This window comes from Cynocephalus volans, chromosome 4, assembly GCF_027409185.1.
Source record: "Cynocephalus volans isolate mCynVol1 chromosome 4, mCynVol1.pri, whole genome shotgun sequence".
In the NCBI taxonomy this organism is placed as follows: domain Eukaryota; kingdom Metazoa; phylum Chordata; class Mammalia; order Dermoptera; family Cynocephalidae; genus Cynocephalus; species Cynocephalus volans.
The window spans coordinates 108,529,548-108,542,872 of NC_084463.1; the positions used below are offsets into that span (position 1 = coordinate 108,529,548).

Here is a 13,325-nt window from a genome sequence, read left to right on the forward strand (position 1 = left end):
CACATACAGGTAAATGCCCACATAATTGGCCAAGTTCGGTCTGGGCTGAAATCAATAAGCTTGAAGCCAAATACATGTCTATAGGTCACCTAAGATAAGTGCATGTAAACCACAATCCATTGTGTGTGTTTCTATAGAACGTTGTCATCTTTGAGTAAGTCATATGGACATGTTGAGTCTAATAATTTTAAAAATAAATTTGTATCAAATTTGCTGTAACTTTGAATTTTTCATTTATTATCAAAATTTTAGGAGTTTTTTTTTTTCAACCTATCTACTTTTCAACATTTTATTGTTTTGGTCTTGAATTTCATATTTTCTTAAATTTGAGAAAAACAGGTAATACCTATGTTATAGGAATGGGACCTAAGTTGTAAAATATTTATATTTGCTTTAAGGCCATGTTCAATTTTTAAACTTCACAGTGTACAAGTTTCTATACAACTTTGATGTTATTTTGTACTTTACCAATGAGATTTCTGAGCCAGAATTTTTCAACACTTCATTTATAATTGAAAGATTCACTAATGTAAGAATTTGGCCATTCTCTAAAATTGCAAAAGTAAATTTCTGTCAGGATGGGCTCCTCTTCTCATCTTCTCCCAGGCTTTTCTGGGTGAATGCAGACTTGAACTCTCAGCTGCTGGACTGTGACATCACACTTTGTATACTATGTTCATAAAAACAAGACAGGGCTCCACTGAGGAAATGAAAAGGCAAAATCAAAGCTCTGTCATTGAATTCATCCTCTTGGGCTTCTCTAACTTCCCTCAACTCCAACAGCAGCTCTTTGCAGTTTTCTTGGTGATTTATCTGGTGACCCTGGTGGGAAATGCCATCATTATAGTCATCATCTCTCTGGACCAGAGGCTCCACGTTCCCATGTACCTGTTCCTCCAGAACTTATCTGTGGTGGACCTGAGTTTCAGTGCAGTCATTATGCCTGAAATGCTGGTGGTCTTCTCCACGGAGAAAACTGCAATATCTTTTGTGGGCTGTTTCACACAGATGTATTTCATTCTTTTCTTTGGTGAGACCGAATGTTTTCTTCTGGGGGCAATGGCTTATGACCGATTTTCTGCAATCTGCTATCCTCTGAACTACCAAATGACTATCAACAAAAGGGTTTTTATGAAATTAGTAATGTTCTCATGGGTCTCAGGTATCATGGTGGCTACTGTATCAACTTCATGGGTGTCTAGTTTTCCCTTTTGTGGCCCCAATGAAATTAATCATATATCTTGTGAAGCCCCAGCTGTGCTAGAACTTGCATGTGCAGACACCTTCTTTTTTGAAATCTATGCCTTCACAGGCACCGTTTTGATTATTTTGTTTCCTTTCTTGTTAATACTCTTGTCTTACCTTCGAGTTGTCCTTACCATCCTGAAGATGCCGTCAACCACTGGAAGACAAAAGGCATTTTCCACGTGTGTGTCCCATCTCACATCTGTCACCCTCTTCTATGGCACAGCCAGTATGACTTATTTACAGCCCAAGTCTGCCTACTCACCAGAAACCAAGAAACTGATGTCACTGTCCTACTCGCTGCTTACACCTCTGCTGAATCCGCTTATCTACAGCTTGCGAAACAGTGAGATGAAAAGGGCTTTGATGAAATTATGGCGAAGAAAAGTGGTTTTACCCACAGTGTGACCTGCTGAGAAGCCATGCGATATTTGGTAGCTGCCTGAACTCCATTTAAATTTATTAAATGGTGAAAACAGTTTGCAACAGTTTGCATATCTTTGAGCATGCTTAATTTGTTAAGTTCTGAATGTTTCATCATATATTAGGGCATCTTTATGTTAATGTTTCCATTCTTTTTTTCATACCTGCATAATATTTTGTAGTATTGGATATAACACAATTTCTCCAACAATTTGTTTAGTAGTGGCCCTACTGTTTGTTTGGTTTTATTCCTCACAATGACAATACAAAAATAAAGTACCTATTTTTATACATTCATAATTCTAGTGCTTTAATTTGTACTAAATAGCTTTCTTGAACTGGGTTTAGTAGGTCGAAGCACATGTGAGCTTGTACATTTTCTGAGATATCACCAAATTATTTTTGTAAATGATTTTAAGTAATTCAGTATGACCAGAAGACCTATTCTGTCCCCATGACTGGGTTGAACTCCAAGAAACCTACAAGTAAAGGTCTGAGATTTTTAGTTCTGTAGTGAAAATCTGTTCTATTAATAAGTGGAAATAAGCAGCTATTTACTGACAGGACCTCAATGGTTGTATTCAGGGATGCAGAAGGATCATTATCCAAAACTGGATTTCATCTCATTGTCTTACAATATATTAATACAGTGTTTTGAGCACAGAACATGTGATCATTTTTAAAGTCATGTACAGTATTACTGTCCTTTTTATTTTTTAACAATTGCTTTTGGTAACCTGGCCAAATTTCTTTTTTTTTTTTTTTTTAGTGTTTGTCAAGAGCTTTTTATGCATCAGGCACTGCTGCTAAAAGTTTACACATAATGGCTCATTTAATCCTCAGAACGATGCTAAGGAGTAGGAACCATTACTACTCCTTTTTGTTTGTTTGTTTGTTTGTTTGTTTTTGTGGGTTTTTTTTAAAAATTTTATTTTGTCGATATACATTGTGGCTGATTATTGCTCCCCATCACCAAAACCTCCCTCCCTTCTCCCTCCCCCCCTCCCCCCCAACAATGTCCTTTCTGTTTGCTTGTCGTATCAACTTCAAGTAATTGTGGTTGTTATATCTTCTCCCCCCCTACCCGGTTTTGTGTGTGTGTGTGTGTGTGTGTGTGTGAATTTATATATTAATTTTTAGCTCCCACCAATAAGTGAGAACATGTGGTATTTCTCTTTCTGTGCCTGACTTGTTTCACTTAATATAATTCTCTCAAGGTCCATCCATGTTGTTGCAAATGGCAGTATTTCATTCGTTTTTATAGCTGAGTAGTATTCCATTGTGTAGATGTACCACATTTTCCGTATCCACTCATCTGATGATGGACATTTGGGCTGGTTCCAACTCTTGGCTATTGTAAAGAGTGCTGCGATAAACATTGGGGAACAGGTATACCTTCGACTTGATGATTTCCATTCCTCTGGGTATATTCCCAACAGTGGGATAGCTGGGTAGTATGGTAGATCTATCTGCAATTGTTTGAGGAACCTCCATACCATTTTCCATAGAGGCTGCACCATTCTGCAGTCCCACCAACAGTGTATGAGAGTTCCTTTTTCTCCGCAACCTCGCCAGCATTTATCGTTCAGAGTCTTTTGGATTTTAGCCATCCTAACTGGGGTTAGATGGTATCTCAGTGTGGTTTTGATTTGCATTTCCCGGATGCTGAGTGATGTTGAGCATTTTTTCATATGTCTGTTGGCCATTTGTATATCTTCCTTAGAGAAATGCCTACTTAGCTCTTTTGCCCAGTTTTTAATTGGGTTGCTTGTTTTCTTCTTGTAAAGTTGTTTGAGTTCCTTATATATTCTGGATATTAATCCTTTGTCAGATGTATATTTTGCAAATATTTTCTCTCACTCTGTTGGTTGTCTTTTAACTCTGTTAATTGTTTCTTTTGCTGTGCCGAAGCTTTTTAGTTTGATATAATACCATTTGTTTATTTTACCTTTGGTTGCCTGTGCTTTTGGGGTCGTATTCATGAAGTTTGTGCCCAGTCCTATTTCCTGAAGTGTTTCTCCTATGTTTTCTTTAAGAAGTTTTATTGTTTCAGGGTGTATATTTAAATCCTTAATCCATTTGGAGTTGATTTTCGTATACGGTGAGAGGTATGGATCTAGTTTCATTCTCCTGCATATGGATATCCAGTTATCCCAGCACCATTTGCTGAAGAGGCAGTCCCTTCGCCACTGAATAGGCTTGGTGCCTTTGTCAAAGATCAGATGGAAGTAAGTGTGTGGGTTGATTTCTGGATTCTCTATTCTATTCCATTGGTCAGTGTGTCTGTTTTTATGCCAGTTCCATGCTGTTTTGGTTATTATAGCTTTGTAGTATAGCTTAAAGTCAGGTAGTGTTATGCCTCCAGCTTTATTTTTTTTTTGCTCAGCATTGCTTTGGCTATGCATGGTCCTTTATTGTTCCATATAAATGACTGGATAGTTTTTTCCATTTCTGAGAAAAAAGACTTTGGAATTTTGATGGGGATTGCATTGAATTTGTATATCACTTTGGGTAGAATGGACATTTTCAGTATGTTGATTCTTCCAATCCAAGAGCATGGGATATCTTTCCATCTTCTTGTATCCTCTCTAATTTCTCTCAGCAGTGGTTTGTAGTTTTCATTATAGAGATTTTTCACCTCCTTGGTTAACTCAATTCCTAAGTATTTTATTTTTTTGGTGGCTATTGTAAATGGGCAGGCTTTCTTGATTTCTCCTTCTGCATGTTCACTATTGGAGAAAAGAAATGCTACTGATTTTTGTGTGTTGATTTTGTATCCTGCTACTGTGCTGAAATCATTTATCAATTCCAACAGTTTTTTTGTAGAGGTTTTAGGCTGATCGATATATAGGATCATGTCATCTGCAAACAGGGACAGTTTGACTTCATCTTTTCCAATCTGGATGCCCTTTATTTCCTTCTCTTCTCTGATTGCTCTGGCTAATACTTCCAACACTATGTTGAATAGGAGTGGTGAGAGTGGGCATCCTTGTCTAGTTCCTGTTCTTAAAGGAAAAGCTTTCAGCTTTTCCCCATTCAGGATGATATTGGCAGTGGGATTGGCATATATGGCTTTAATTATGTTGAGATACTTTCCCTCTATACCTAACTTATAGAGGGTCTTTGTCATGAATGAGTGCTGAACTTTATCAAATGCTTTTTCAGCATCTATAGAGATGATCGTATGGTCCTTGTGTTTGAGTTTATTAATATGGTGTATCACATTTATTGATTTGCATATGTTGAACCAACCTTGCATCCCTGGGATGAATCCCACTTGGTCGTGATGAATAATTTTTCCTATGTGTTGCTGTATTCTGTTTGCTAGTATTTTAGTGAGGATTTTTGCATCTATATTCATCAAGGATATCGGCCTGTAGTTTTCTTTTTTGGTTATATCTTTACCTGGTTTTGGTATCAGGATGATGTTTGCTTCATAGAATGAGTTTGGGAGATTTGCGGTCGTTTCAATCTTTTGGAATAGTTTGTAAAGAATCGGTGTCATTTCCTCTTTGAATGTTTGGTAAAATTCTGCTGTGAATCCATCTGGTTCTGGGCTTTTCTTTGTTGGGAGCCTTCTGATAACAGCTTCAAACTCCTTTATTGTTATTGGTCTGTTCAGATTTTCTACGTCTTCATGGTTCAGTTTTGGGAGCTTGTGTGTATCCAGAAATTTATCCATTTCCTCCAGATTTTCAAATTTGTTGGCGTATAGTTGTTTATAGTAGTCTTGAATGATTCCTTGTATTTCAGTTGAATCAGTTTTGATATCGCCTTTTTCATTTCTAATTTTTGTTATTTGAGTCTTCTCTCTTCTTTTTTTGGTTAGCCATGCTAATGGTTTGTCAATTTTATTTATCTTTTCAAAAAACCAACTTTTTGATTCATTGATCTTTTGAATTGATTTTTTGGGTTTCAATTTCATTCAGTTCTGCTCTGATCCTAATGATTTCTTTCCATCTGCTAACTTTAGGTTTGGATTGTTCTTGTTTTTCTAGTTCTTTAAGGTGAAGTGTTAGGTTGTTCACTTGCCATCTTTCCATTCTTCTGAAGTGAGCATTTAATGCAATAAATTTCCCCCTTAATACTGCTTTTGCAGTATCCCACAGGTTTTGGTATGATGTATCATTGTTTTCATTAGTTTCAAGAAAATTTTTTGATTTCCTGCTTGATTTCTTCTTGGACCCATATGTCATTGAGTAGAATGCTGTTTAGTTTCCATGTGTTTGTATAGTTTCCAGAGTTTCGTTTGTTATTAATTTCTAGTTTTAATCCATTGTGGTCTGAGAAGATACATGGGATAATTCCAAGTTTTTTGAATTTATTGAGACTTGATTTGTGACCTAATATGTGATCTATCCTGGAGAATGATCCATGTGCTGATGAGAAGAATGAATATTCTGAGGTTGTTGGATGGAATGTTCTGTAGATATCTGCCAAGTCCAATTGGTCTAGAGTCTTGTTTAGATCTTGTGTTTCTCTACTGATTCTTTGCCTAGATGATCTGTCCCATATTGACAGTGGGGTGTTCAGGTCCCCTGCTATTATGGTATTAGTGTCTATTTCCTTCTTTAGGTCTAATAGAGTTTGTTTTATAAATCTGGCTGCTCCAACATTGGGTGTGTACATATTTATGATTGTTATGTCTTCTTGATGGATCAGTCCTTTTATCATTACGTAGTGTCCCTCATTGTCTCTTTTTATGGTTTTTAGTTTAAAGTCTATTTTGTCAGATATAAGAATAGCTACTCCAGCTCGTTTTTCTTTTCTGTTTGCATGGTAAATCTTTTTCCATCCTTTCACTCTTAGTCTATGTGAATCTTTATGGGTGAGATGGGTCTCTTGTAGGCAGCATATAGTTGGGTCCTCCTTTTTGATCAAATCAGCCAGTCTGTGTCTTTTGATTGGGGAATTTAAGCCTTTTACATTAAGAGTTGTTATTGAAAGGTGTTGATTTATCCTAGCATTTTATTGGTTGTTTGGTTGTCTTAGGTGTCTTTTGTTCCTTGCTTTCTGATTTACTGTTTGGTTTCTGTGTTTGTTGGTTCCTTAGGTTGTAGATAGCCTTTTTGTTTGCTTGTTTTCTCTTCATGAATGCCATTTTTATTACACTAGCGGGTTTTGATTTTTCTTGTGTTTTTATGGCAGTGGTAGTTATTTTTCAGGAACCAAACCCAGTACTCCCTTGAGGATTTCTTGTAAGGGTGGTCGTGTGGTAGTGAACTCCCGCAGTTTTGTTTGTCTGAGAAATATACTATTTGCCCTTCATTTCGGAAGGATAGCCTTGCATGGTAGAGTACTCTTGGCTGGCAATCTTTGTCTTTTAGTATTTTGAATATATCATCCCATTCCTTTCTAGCTTTTGGGTTTGTGATGAAAAGTCTGATGTTAGCCTGATTGGGGCTCCCTTACAGGTGATTTGACGCTTCTCTCTTGCAGCTTTTAAGATTCTCTCTTTGTCTCTGAGTTTTGCCAATTTGACTATAACATGTCTTGGAGAAGGCCTTTTTGGGTTGAATACATTTGGAGATCGTTGAGATTCCTGGATCTGAAGATCTGTGATTTTTCCTATACCTGGGAAGTTTTCTGCCACTATTTTGTTGAATATGCTTTCAATGGGATCTCCATTTTCCTCCCCTTCTGGAATATCCATGACTCGGATATTTGAGCGCTTAAAGTTGTCTGATATCTCTCTCAGATTTTCTTCAATGTCTTTGATTCTTTTTTCTTTCTTTTTGTCTGCTTGTGTTATTTCAAACAGCCCATCTTCAAGTTCAGAGGTTCTCTCTTCAACTTTGACAAGTCTGCTGGTTAAACTCTCCGTTGTGTTTTTTATTTCGCTGAATAACTTCTTCAGTTCAGCAAGTTCTGCTACATTTTTTTTCAGGATGTTGATTTCCTTGTACATTTCTTCTTTCAGATCCTGTATACTTTCCCTCATTTCATTATGATGTCTAGCTGAGTTTTCTTGTATCTCATTCAGTTTCCTTAGAATTATCACTCGAAATTCCTTGTCAGTCATTTCTAGAGCTTCTTGTTCTATAGGATCTAGAGTTTGAGATTTATTAACTTTCGGTGGTGTACTTTCTTGATTTTTTGTATTTCTGGTATCTTTTTTTTGATGTTTATTCATTGCAGCAGGGGGTTTCACAGTCCACTGGTTTGAGACTATTGACTAACTAAGATGTTGCTGTGGTTGCCAATTTGGTATGGCTACCTCCGTGACTGCTCAGTTGGCCTCTAGTGCCTTTTGTGTATGGTTGCCTCGGGTATAGGGCCTCTCCGGGGAGCCACCTTTCTGGTCAGCTTGGACTCTGCTGGGCTGGTGGATCATGTACCACAGGGTGTGTGATCTCTGTTGAGCTTTCACTTCCCGTGCAGGACTTCTCCCTGTTCCGTGTGCTCTGGCCCAGGCTGTTGGATCGTGCACTGGCGACCCCACAGGGTGTGTGGTTTCTGTCGAGTCTCCTCCGCCTCCCTGGCCGCACGTCTCCCCCCTCTGTGCGCACTGTGCTGGGCTGGGGCGTGTCTGCTGCACCCCTCCTCTATCAGCTGGGCCTTCAAGACCCTGCTCAGCACCGCCTCGCCCAGGAAGTCTACCAGGTTTCTGCTAGGCACAGACGACTGGTCGCTCCTGGTGCCTTTATAGCACTGTGTAGATCTTTCTCGGGACCTGTTTACCTTTGTATCCCCCCGGCATGGACCGAGTCTAGCGCCCGCCTGCAATCAGCTCTCCAGCAGGTTCAAGCGGACTTGGGAACTCTCCTACCACACTATTCCCAACCAGAAATTGATTAGGCATTTTTTCGAACTGGTGGCTGCAGAGATGGTATCTGCCTCCCAGTAACAGGAAGTTTACCGGGGGCCGGAGTCCAGGGTGTGGTGGAGTGACAGTCAGCCCTGCCCATACTTCCTTGCCCTCCCAATACTGGCCGGGGACGCCCAACGCCACCAGCCCCGCCAGAGAACCGTGGAGTGAGTGGGAGGGGAGACCAGCCCGCAGGCCCCAGGAAGCCCCGCACCGGGGCAAGCAAGTAGGAAGGCTCAGTGAGGAGCCGAGCAGGGTGGAGCTGCCAGCACCTGGGGAAATGGAGGCAGCCCCTGGGCGGTGAGTGGCCTGGTGATGCAGGCGGAAGCCAGGTGGGCGGTAATGAGATATTGTTCTTAAGATTTTCAGTGACTCTATATTTCTTCTTACAAAGATAAAAATTCTGGGGTGGGGGAACATCCAGGCTCTCTACAAAGAGGGTTCAGTCTAATAGCATTAGCTCGTTTTGCACCATTGTACACATTGCACATTCTGGCCAATCAAGTCCTCTACTTCTGCGTCACCTGTCTTTGCTCCCACCCTCCCCTGCCTCTCCCTTCCCTCCCTGTAGATAGCATTCAGGCAGCCTCTCCTTTCACATTCTGTTGGGAGAAGTCATGGTAAAATTGATTTTCTAATATGAAGTGCTATTTATTCCCCATAGACCTCGGCAGGAGTGGTGCTCCAAGTTTGTGCTCTTGAGCTTTCTCACCTGAGGGGCCAAGGCAAGCCTCTTTAGTTATCATTCAAAATTATGGGAAATTCTGTACAAAGTTGTTCCAAGTACTCCAGGGAGGGGTTCTCCGGGGCATATGATTCTATGTCATATAATTTTATAGAATCAGTGCACTGGATCACTAAGTTGTATTCATGAATATGTGGCTTTTGACTAGAGCTGAAACTTCTGATAAAGTAGCAAGAAAATAAGAGAGACAGAGTCAATAGGTAAGAAAGTGCAGATTCTGCTTGTGTGTGCATTGGTGAATTTTACATTTTCACTGAGAGTTGGAGATGCTGTTGATTTGATGTTTCAATGCTCAGAAGTCACCAAGCACAGCTGAACCATTTGAATCAGTGGACTTTTTGGTTTACTGCTGGTCAATTTCATTTTTTTAAAATTTCATTTCAGAGAAAAGTTCAGGCAATAATTAGAGGTATAAGTACTTTGCCTGCACTAATCATCAAATCTTGGAAGTTTGTAACTGGAAGGGAACTTGGACAATTTTTCAATTGGCAGTCTGAAACCTAGGGAAGGGAGTGATCTACATAAGTGTTTATTACATGTCAGTGAGTTATCCAAGACACCATTAGTGTCTCCTATGTTACAGAGAACATATAGGGCATTCGTTGTCACGTATTCTTTACACTCATGACAGTTCTGTGTCATTACATGTTGTTCACCAGTCTCGTAAAGGTTTTCAATTTTTTTAATATGATAGTATACATTTGCTAACATTCAAAACCTATTAAATTTTATATATTTGGAACTGAGTCACATTGCTCTTTTTTTGCCATTGGAAAAGGGTTTTAAATATTTGGTTCTGCAGAGTTTGTTTTAATAACTTAGGAGATATTTTGAAGCCCAAAATATAATTAGTATGGTTAATACAGGCATTTGATTTTAATACATGATTGTGGTCAAACTCAGGAGTAAATCAACTTGTCTTTTTCTGTCTGCTAATGTCCTACAGATCTGCACTCAAGACAACATTACGTGTCTTCAGCTTGCTCTCTTTCTGTCCTCCTGGCTACCTCATCTCCCACAGTGGATTTCCTCCGGTTTTCAAAATATCACATATGCCTACCAGGTCTCCATTCTAGTAACACGGTGTCATCTAGTACCTTTAACCCTGAGCAAGGCAGCCTTCCTCCTTATGCCTCCTGCTCCCACCTGACAGCCCTTCCACCCATGACATCTGAGGTTGTTTCCCCTCCCTCTCCTTTCAGAAGTAAACCTTCCCTCATTTAAATTGCTAAAGCACTTTTTATTACTCTTACTTCCCAATGGTGTCACCTACTGGCTTTACTTATTTCAGACACTCTATTCTTTAAAGATATAGTTTAGATTTTCCTAATTTAAAAAACTAATTTTTTTTTAGAGATATTGATTTAACATCTATTATGAGTCAGGGGCTGTTGTAGGCATTATGTAGTATATAGCAAAGAAGCCAACAAAATCTTTTCCCTTTTGAGTTATGCTCTAGTGAGGGAGTTCAATATATATTTGGTTTTTTAAATATATATATATATGCGCCAATGTATATGTAATGTCGATTGGTGATAATGGAACAAAACAGAGCAAGGTATACAAGGCAGTTTTTAGAGAGTCCTGGGGTATCAGGTATGGGTAATATTTTATGTGCCATTCTGGTTAAAGTGTTGGAAGCTATTTTATTTAGTGTAGCTCTCTGTTGAGCTCTGGACTCTGATGTGTCCCCGAGCATACAGAGCCTAGAAGATGCTAGATGGTCAGTCAGTGCTTGTTGAATAATTAATGATTAAATAAATATCTTCATGAAGAGGACAGTTAGGAGTGAGAAGAGAGAGACAGGAGTTAGAGAGAGAGTGGCAACTTTTAAAGTAGTTTCCTATTGACCCCCCCCAAATGGGCCTTTTCTTAAGTCATCATGGTCACAAGGATGGGCCTTGGATATCTGGCCCTAAAAATTTCACATCCAAGCAAACATCGGGTCCAGTCTGGGCAAAAATCATTAAGCCTGCATTCTAATCACTTTGTCTATAGGTCACCTAAGATAGGTGCATGTAAACCACAATCCGCTGTGTGTGTTTCTATAGAACATTGTCATCTTTGAGTAAGTCATATGGACATGTTGAGTCTAATAATTTTAAAAGTAAATTTGTATCAAATTTGCTGTAACTCTGAATTTTTCATTTATTATCAAAATTTTAGGAGTTTTTTTTTCAACCTATCTACTTTTCAACATTTTATTGTTTTGGTCTTGAATTTCATATTTTCTTAAATTTGAGAAAAACAGGTAATACCTATGTTATAGGAATGGGACCTAAGTTGTAAAATATTTATATTTGCTTTAAGGCCATGTTCAATTTTTAAACTTCACAGTGTACAAGTTTCTATACAACTTTGATGTTATTTTGTACTTTACCAATGAGATTTCGGAGCCAGAATTTTTCAACACTTCATTTATAATTGAAAGATTCACTAATGTAAGAATTTGGCCATTCTCTAAAATTGCCGAAGTAAATTTCTGTCAGGATGGGCTCCTCTTCTCATCTTCTCCCAGGCTTTTCTGGGTGAATGCAGACTGGAACTCTCAGCTGCTGGACTGTGACATCACACTTTGCATACTATGTTCATAAAAACAAGACAGGGCTCCACTGAGGAAATGAAAAGGCAAAATCAAAGCTCTGTCATTGAATTCATCCTCTTGGGCTTCTCTAACTTCCCTCAACTCCAACAGCAGCTCTTTGCAGTTTTCTTGGTGATTTATCTGGTGACCCTGGTGGGAAATGCCATCATTATAGTCATCATCTCCCTGGACCAGAGGCTCCACGTTCCCATGTACCTGTTCCTCCAGAACTTATCTGTGGTGGACCTGAGTTTCAGTGCAGTCATTATGCCTGAAATGCTGGTGGTCTTCTCCACGGAGAAAACCACAATATCTTTTGCAGGCTGTTTTGCACAGATGTATTTCATTCTTCTTTTTGGTGGGACTGAATGTTTTCTCCTGGGGGCAATGGCTTATGACCGATTTTCTGCAATCTGCCATCCTCTGAACTACCCAATGACTATGAACAAAAGGGTTTTTTTGAAATTAGTAATGTTCTCATGGATCTCAGGGATGATAGTGGCTACTGTACCAACATCATGGGTATTTAGTTTTCCCTTTTGTGGCCCCAATGAAATTGATCATATATCTTGTGAAACCCCAGCTGTGCTAGAGCTTGTATGTGCAGACACCTTTTTGTTTGAGATTTATGCCTTCACAGGCACCATTTTGATTATTTTGGTTCCTTTCTTGTTAATACTCTTGTCTTACCTTCAAGTTGTCCTTACCATCCTGAAGATGCCGTCAACCACTGGGAGACAAAAGGCATTTTCCACATGTGTGTCCCATCTCACATCTGTCACCCTCTTCTATGGCACAGCCATTATGACTTATTTACAGCCCAAGTCTGCCTACTCACCAGAAACCAAGAAACTGATGTCACTGTCCTACTCGCTGCTTACACCTCTGCTGAATCCGCTTATCTACAGCTTGCGAAACAGTGAGATGAAAAGGGCTTTGATGAAATTATGGCAAAGAAAAGTGGTTTTACCAACAGTGTGACCGCTGAGAAGTCATGCGATGTTTGGTAGCTGCCTGAACTCTCTTTAAATTTATTAAATGGTGAAAACAGTTTGCAACAGTTTGCATATCTTGGTTTGAGCATGCTTAATTTGTTAAGTTCTGAATGTTTCATCATATATTAGGGCATCTTTATGTGTTAATGTTTCCATTCTTTTTTCATACTTGCACAATAATTTGTAGTATTGGATATAACACAATTTCTCCAACAATTTGTTTAGTAGTGGCCCTACTGTTTGTTTGGTTTTATTCCTCACAATGACAATACAAAAATAAAGTACCTATTTTTATACATTCATAATTCTGGTGCTTTAATTTGTACTAAATAGCTTTCTTGAACTGGGTTTAGTAGGTTGAAGCACATGTGAGCTTGTACATTTTCTGAGATATTACCAAATTACTTTTGTAAATGATTTTAAGTAATTCAGTATGACCAGAAGACCTATTCTGTCCCAATGACTGGGTTGAACTCCAAGCAACCTACAAGTAAAGGTCTGAGATTTTTAGTTCTGTAGTGAAAA

At 38.9% G+C, this 13,325-nt stretch overlaps 2 protein-coding genes across 2 annotated transcripts; both read left to right on the forward strand.

Moving 5' to 3' along the window:
- Positions 1 to 672: 672 nt before the first annotated feature.
- LOC134377214 (olfactory receptor 10A6-like) lies at positions 673 to 1,653 on the forward strand. Its single transcript, XM_063095848.1, has one exon. The coding sequence runs from the start codon at positions 673 to 675 to the stop codon at positions 1,651 to 1,653; it is 981 nt and encodes a 326-aa protein (XP_062951918.1).
- A 10,152-nt stretch (positions 1,654 to 11,805) lies between these two features.
- Positions 11,806 to 12,786, forward strand: LOC134377174 (olfactory receptor 10A6-like). Its single transcript, XM_063095790.1, has one exon. The coding sequence runs from the start codon at positions 11,806 to 11,808 to the stop codon at positions 12,784 to 12,786; it is 981 nt and encodes a 326-aa protein (XP_062951860.1).
- Positions 12,787 to 13,325: the final 539 nt, after the last annotated feature.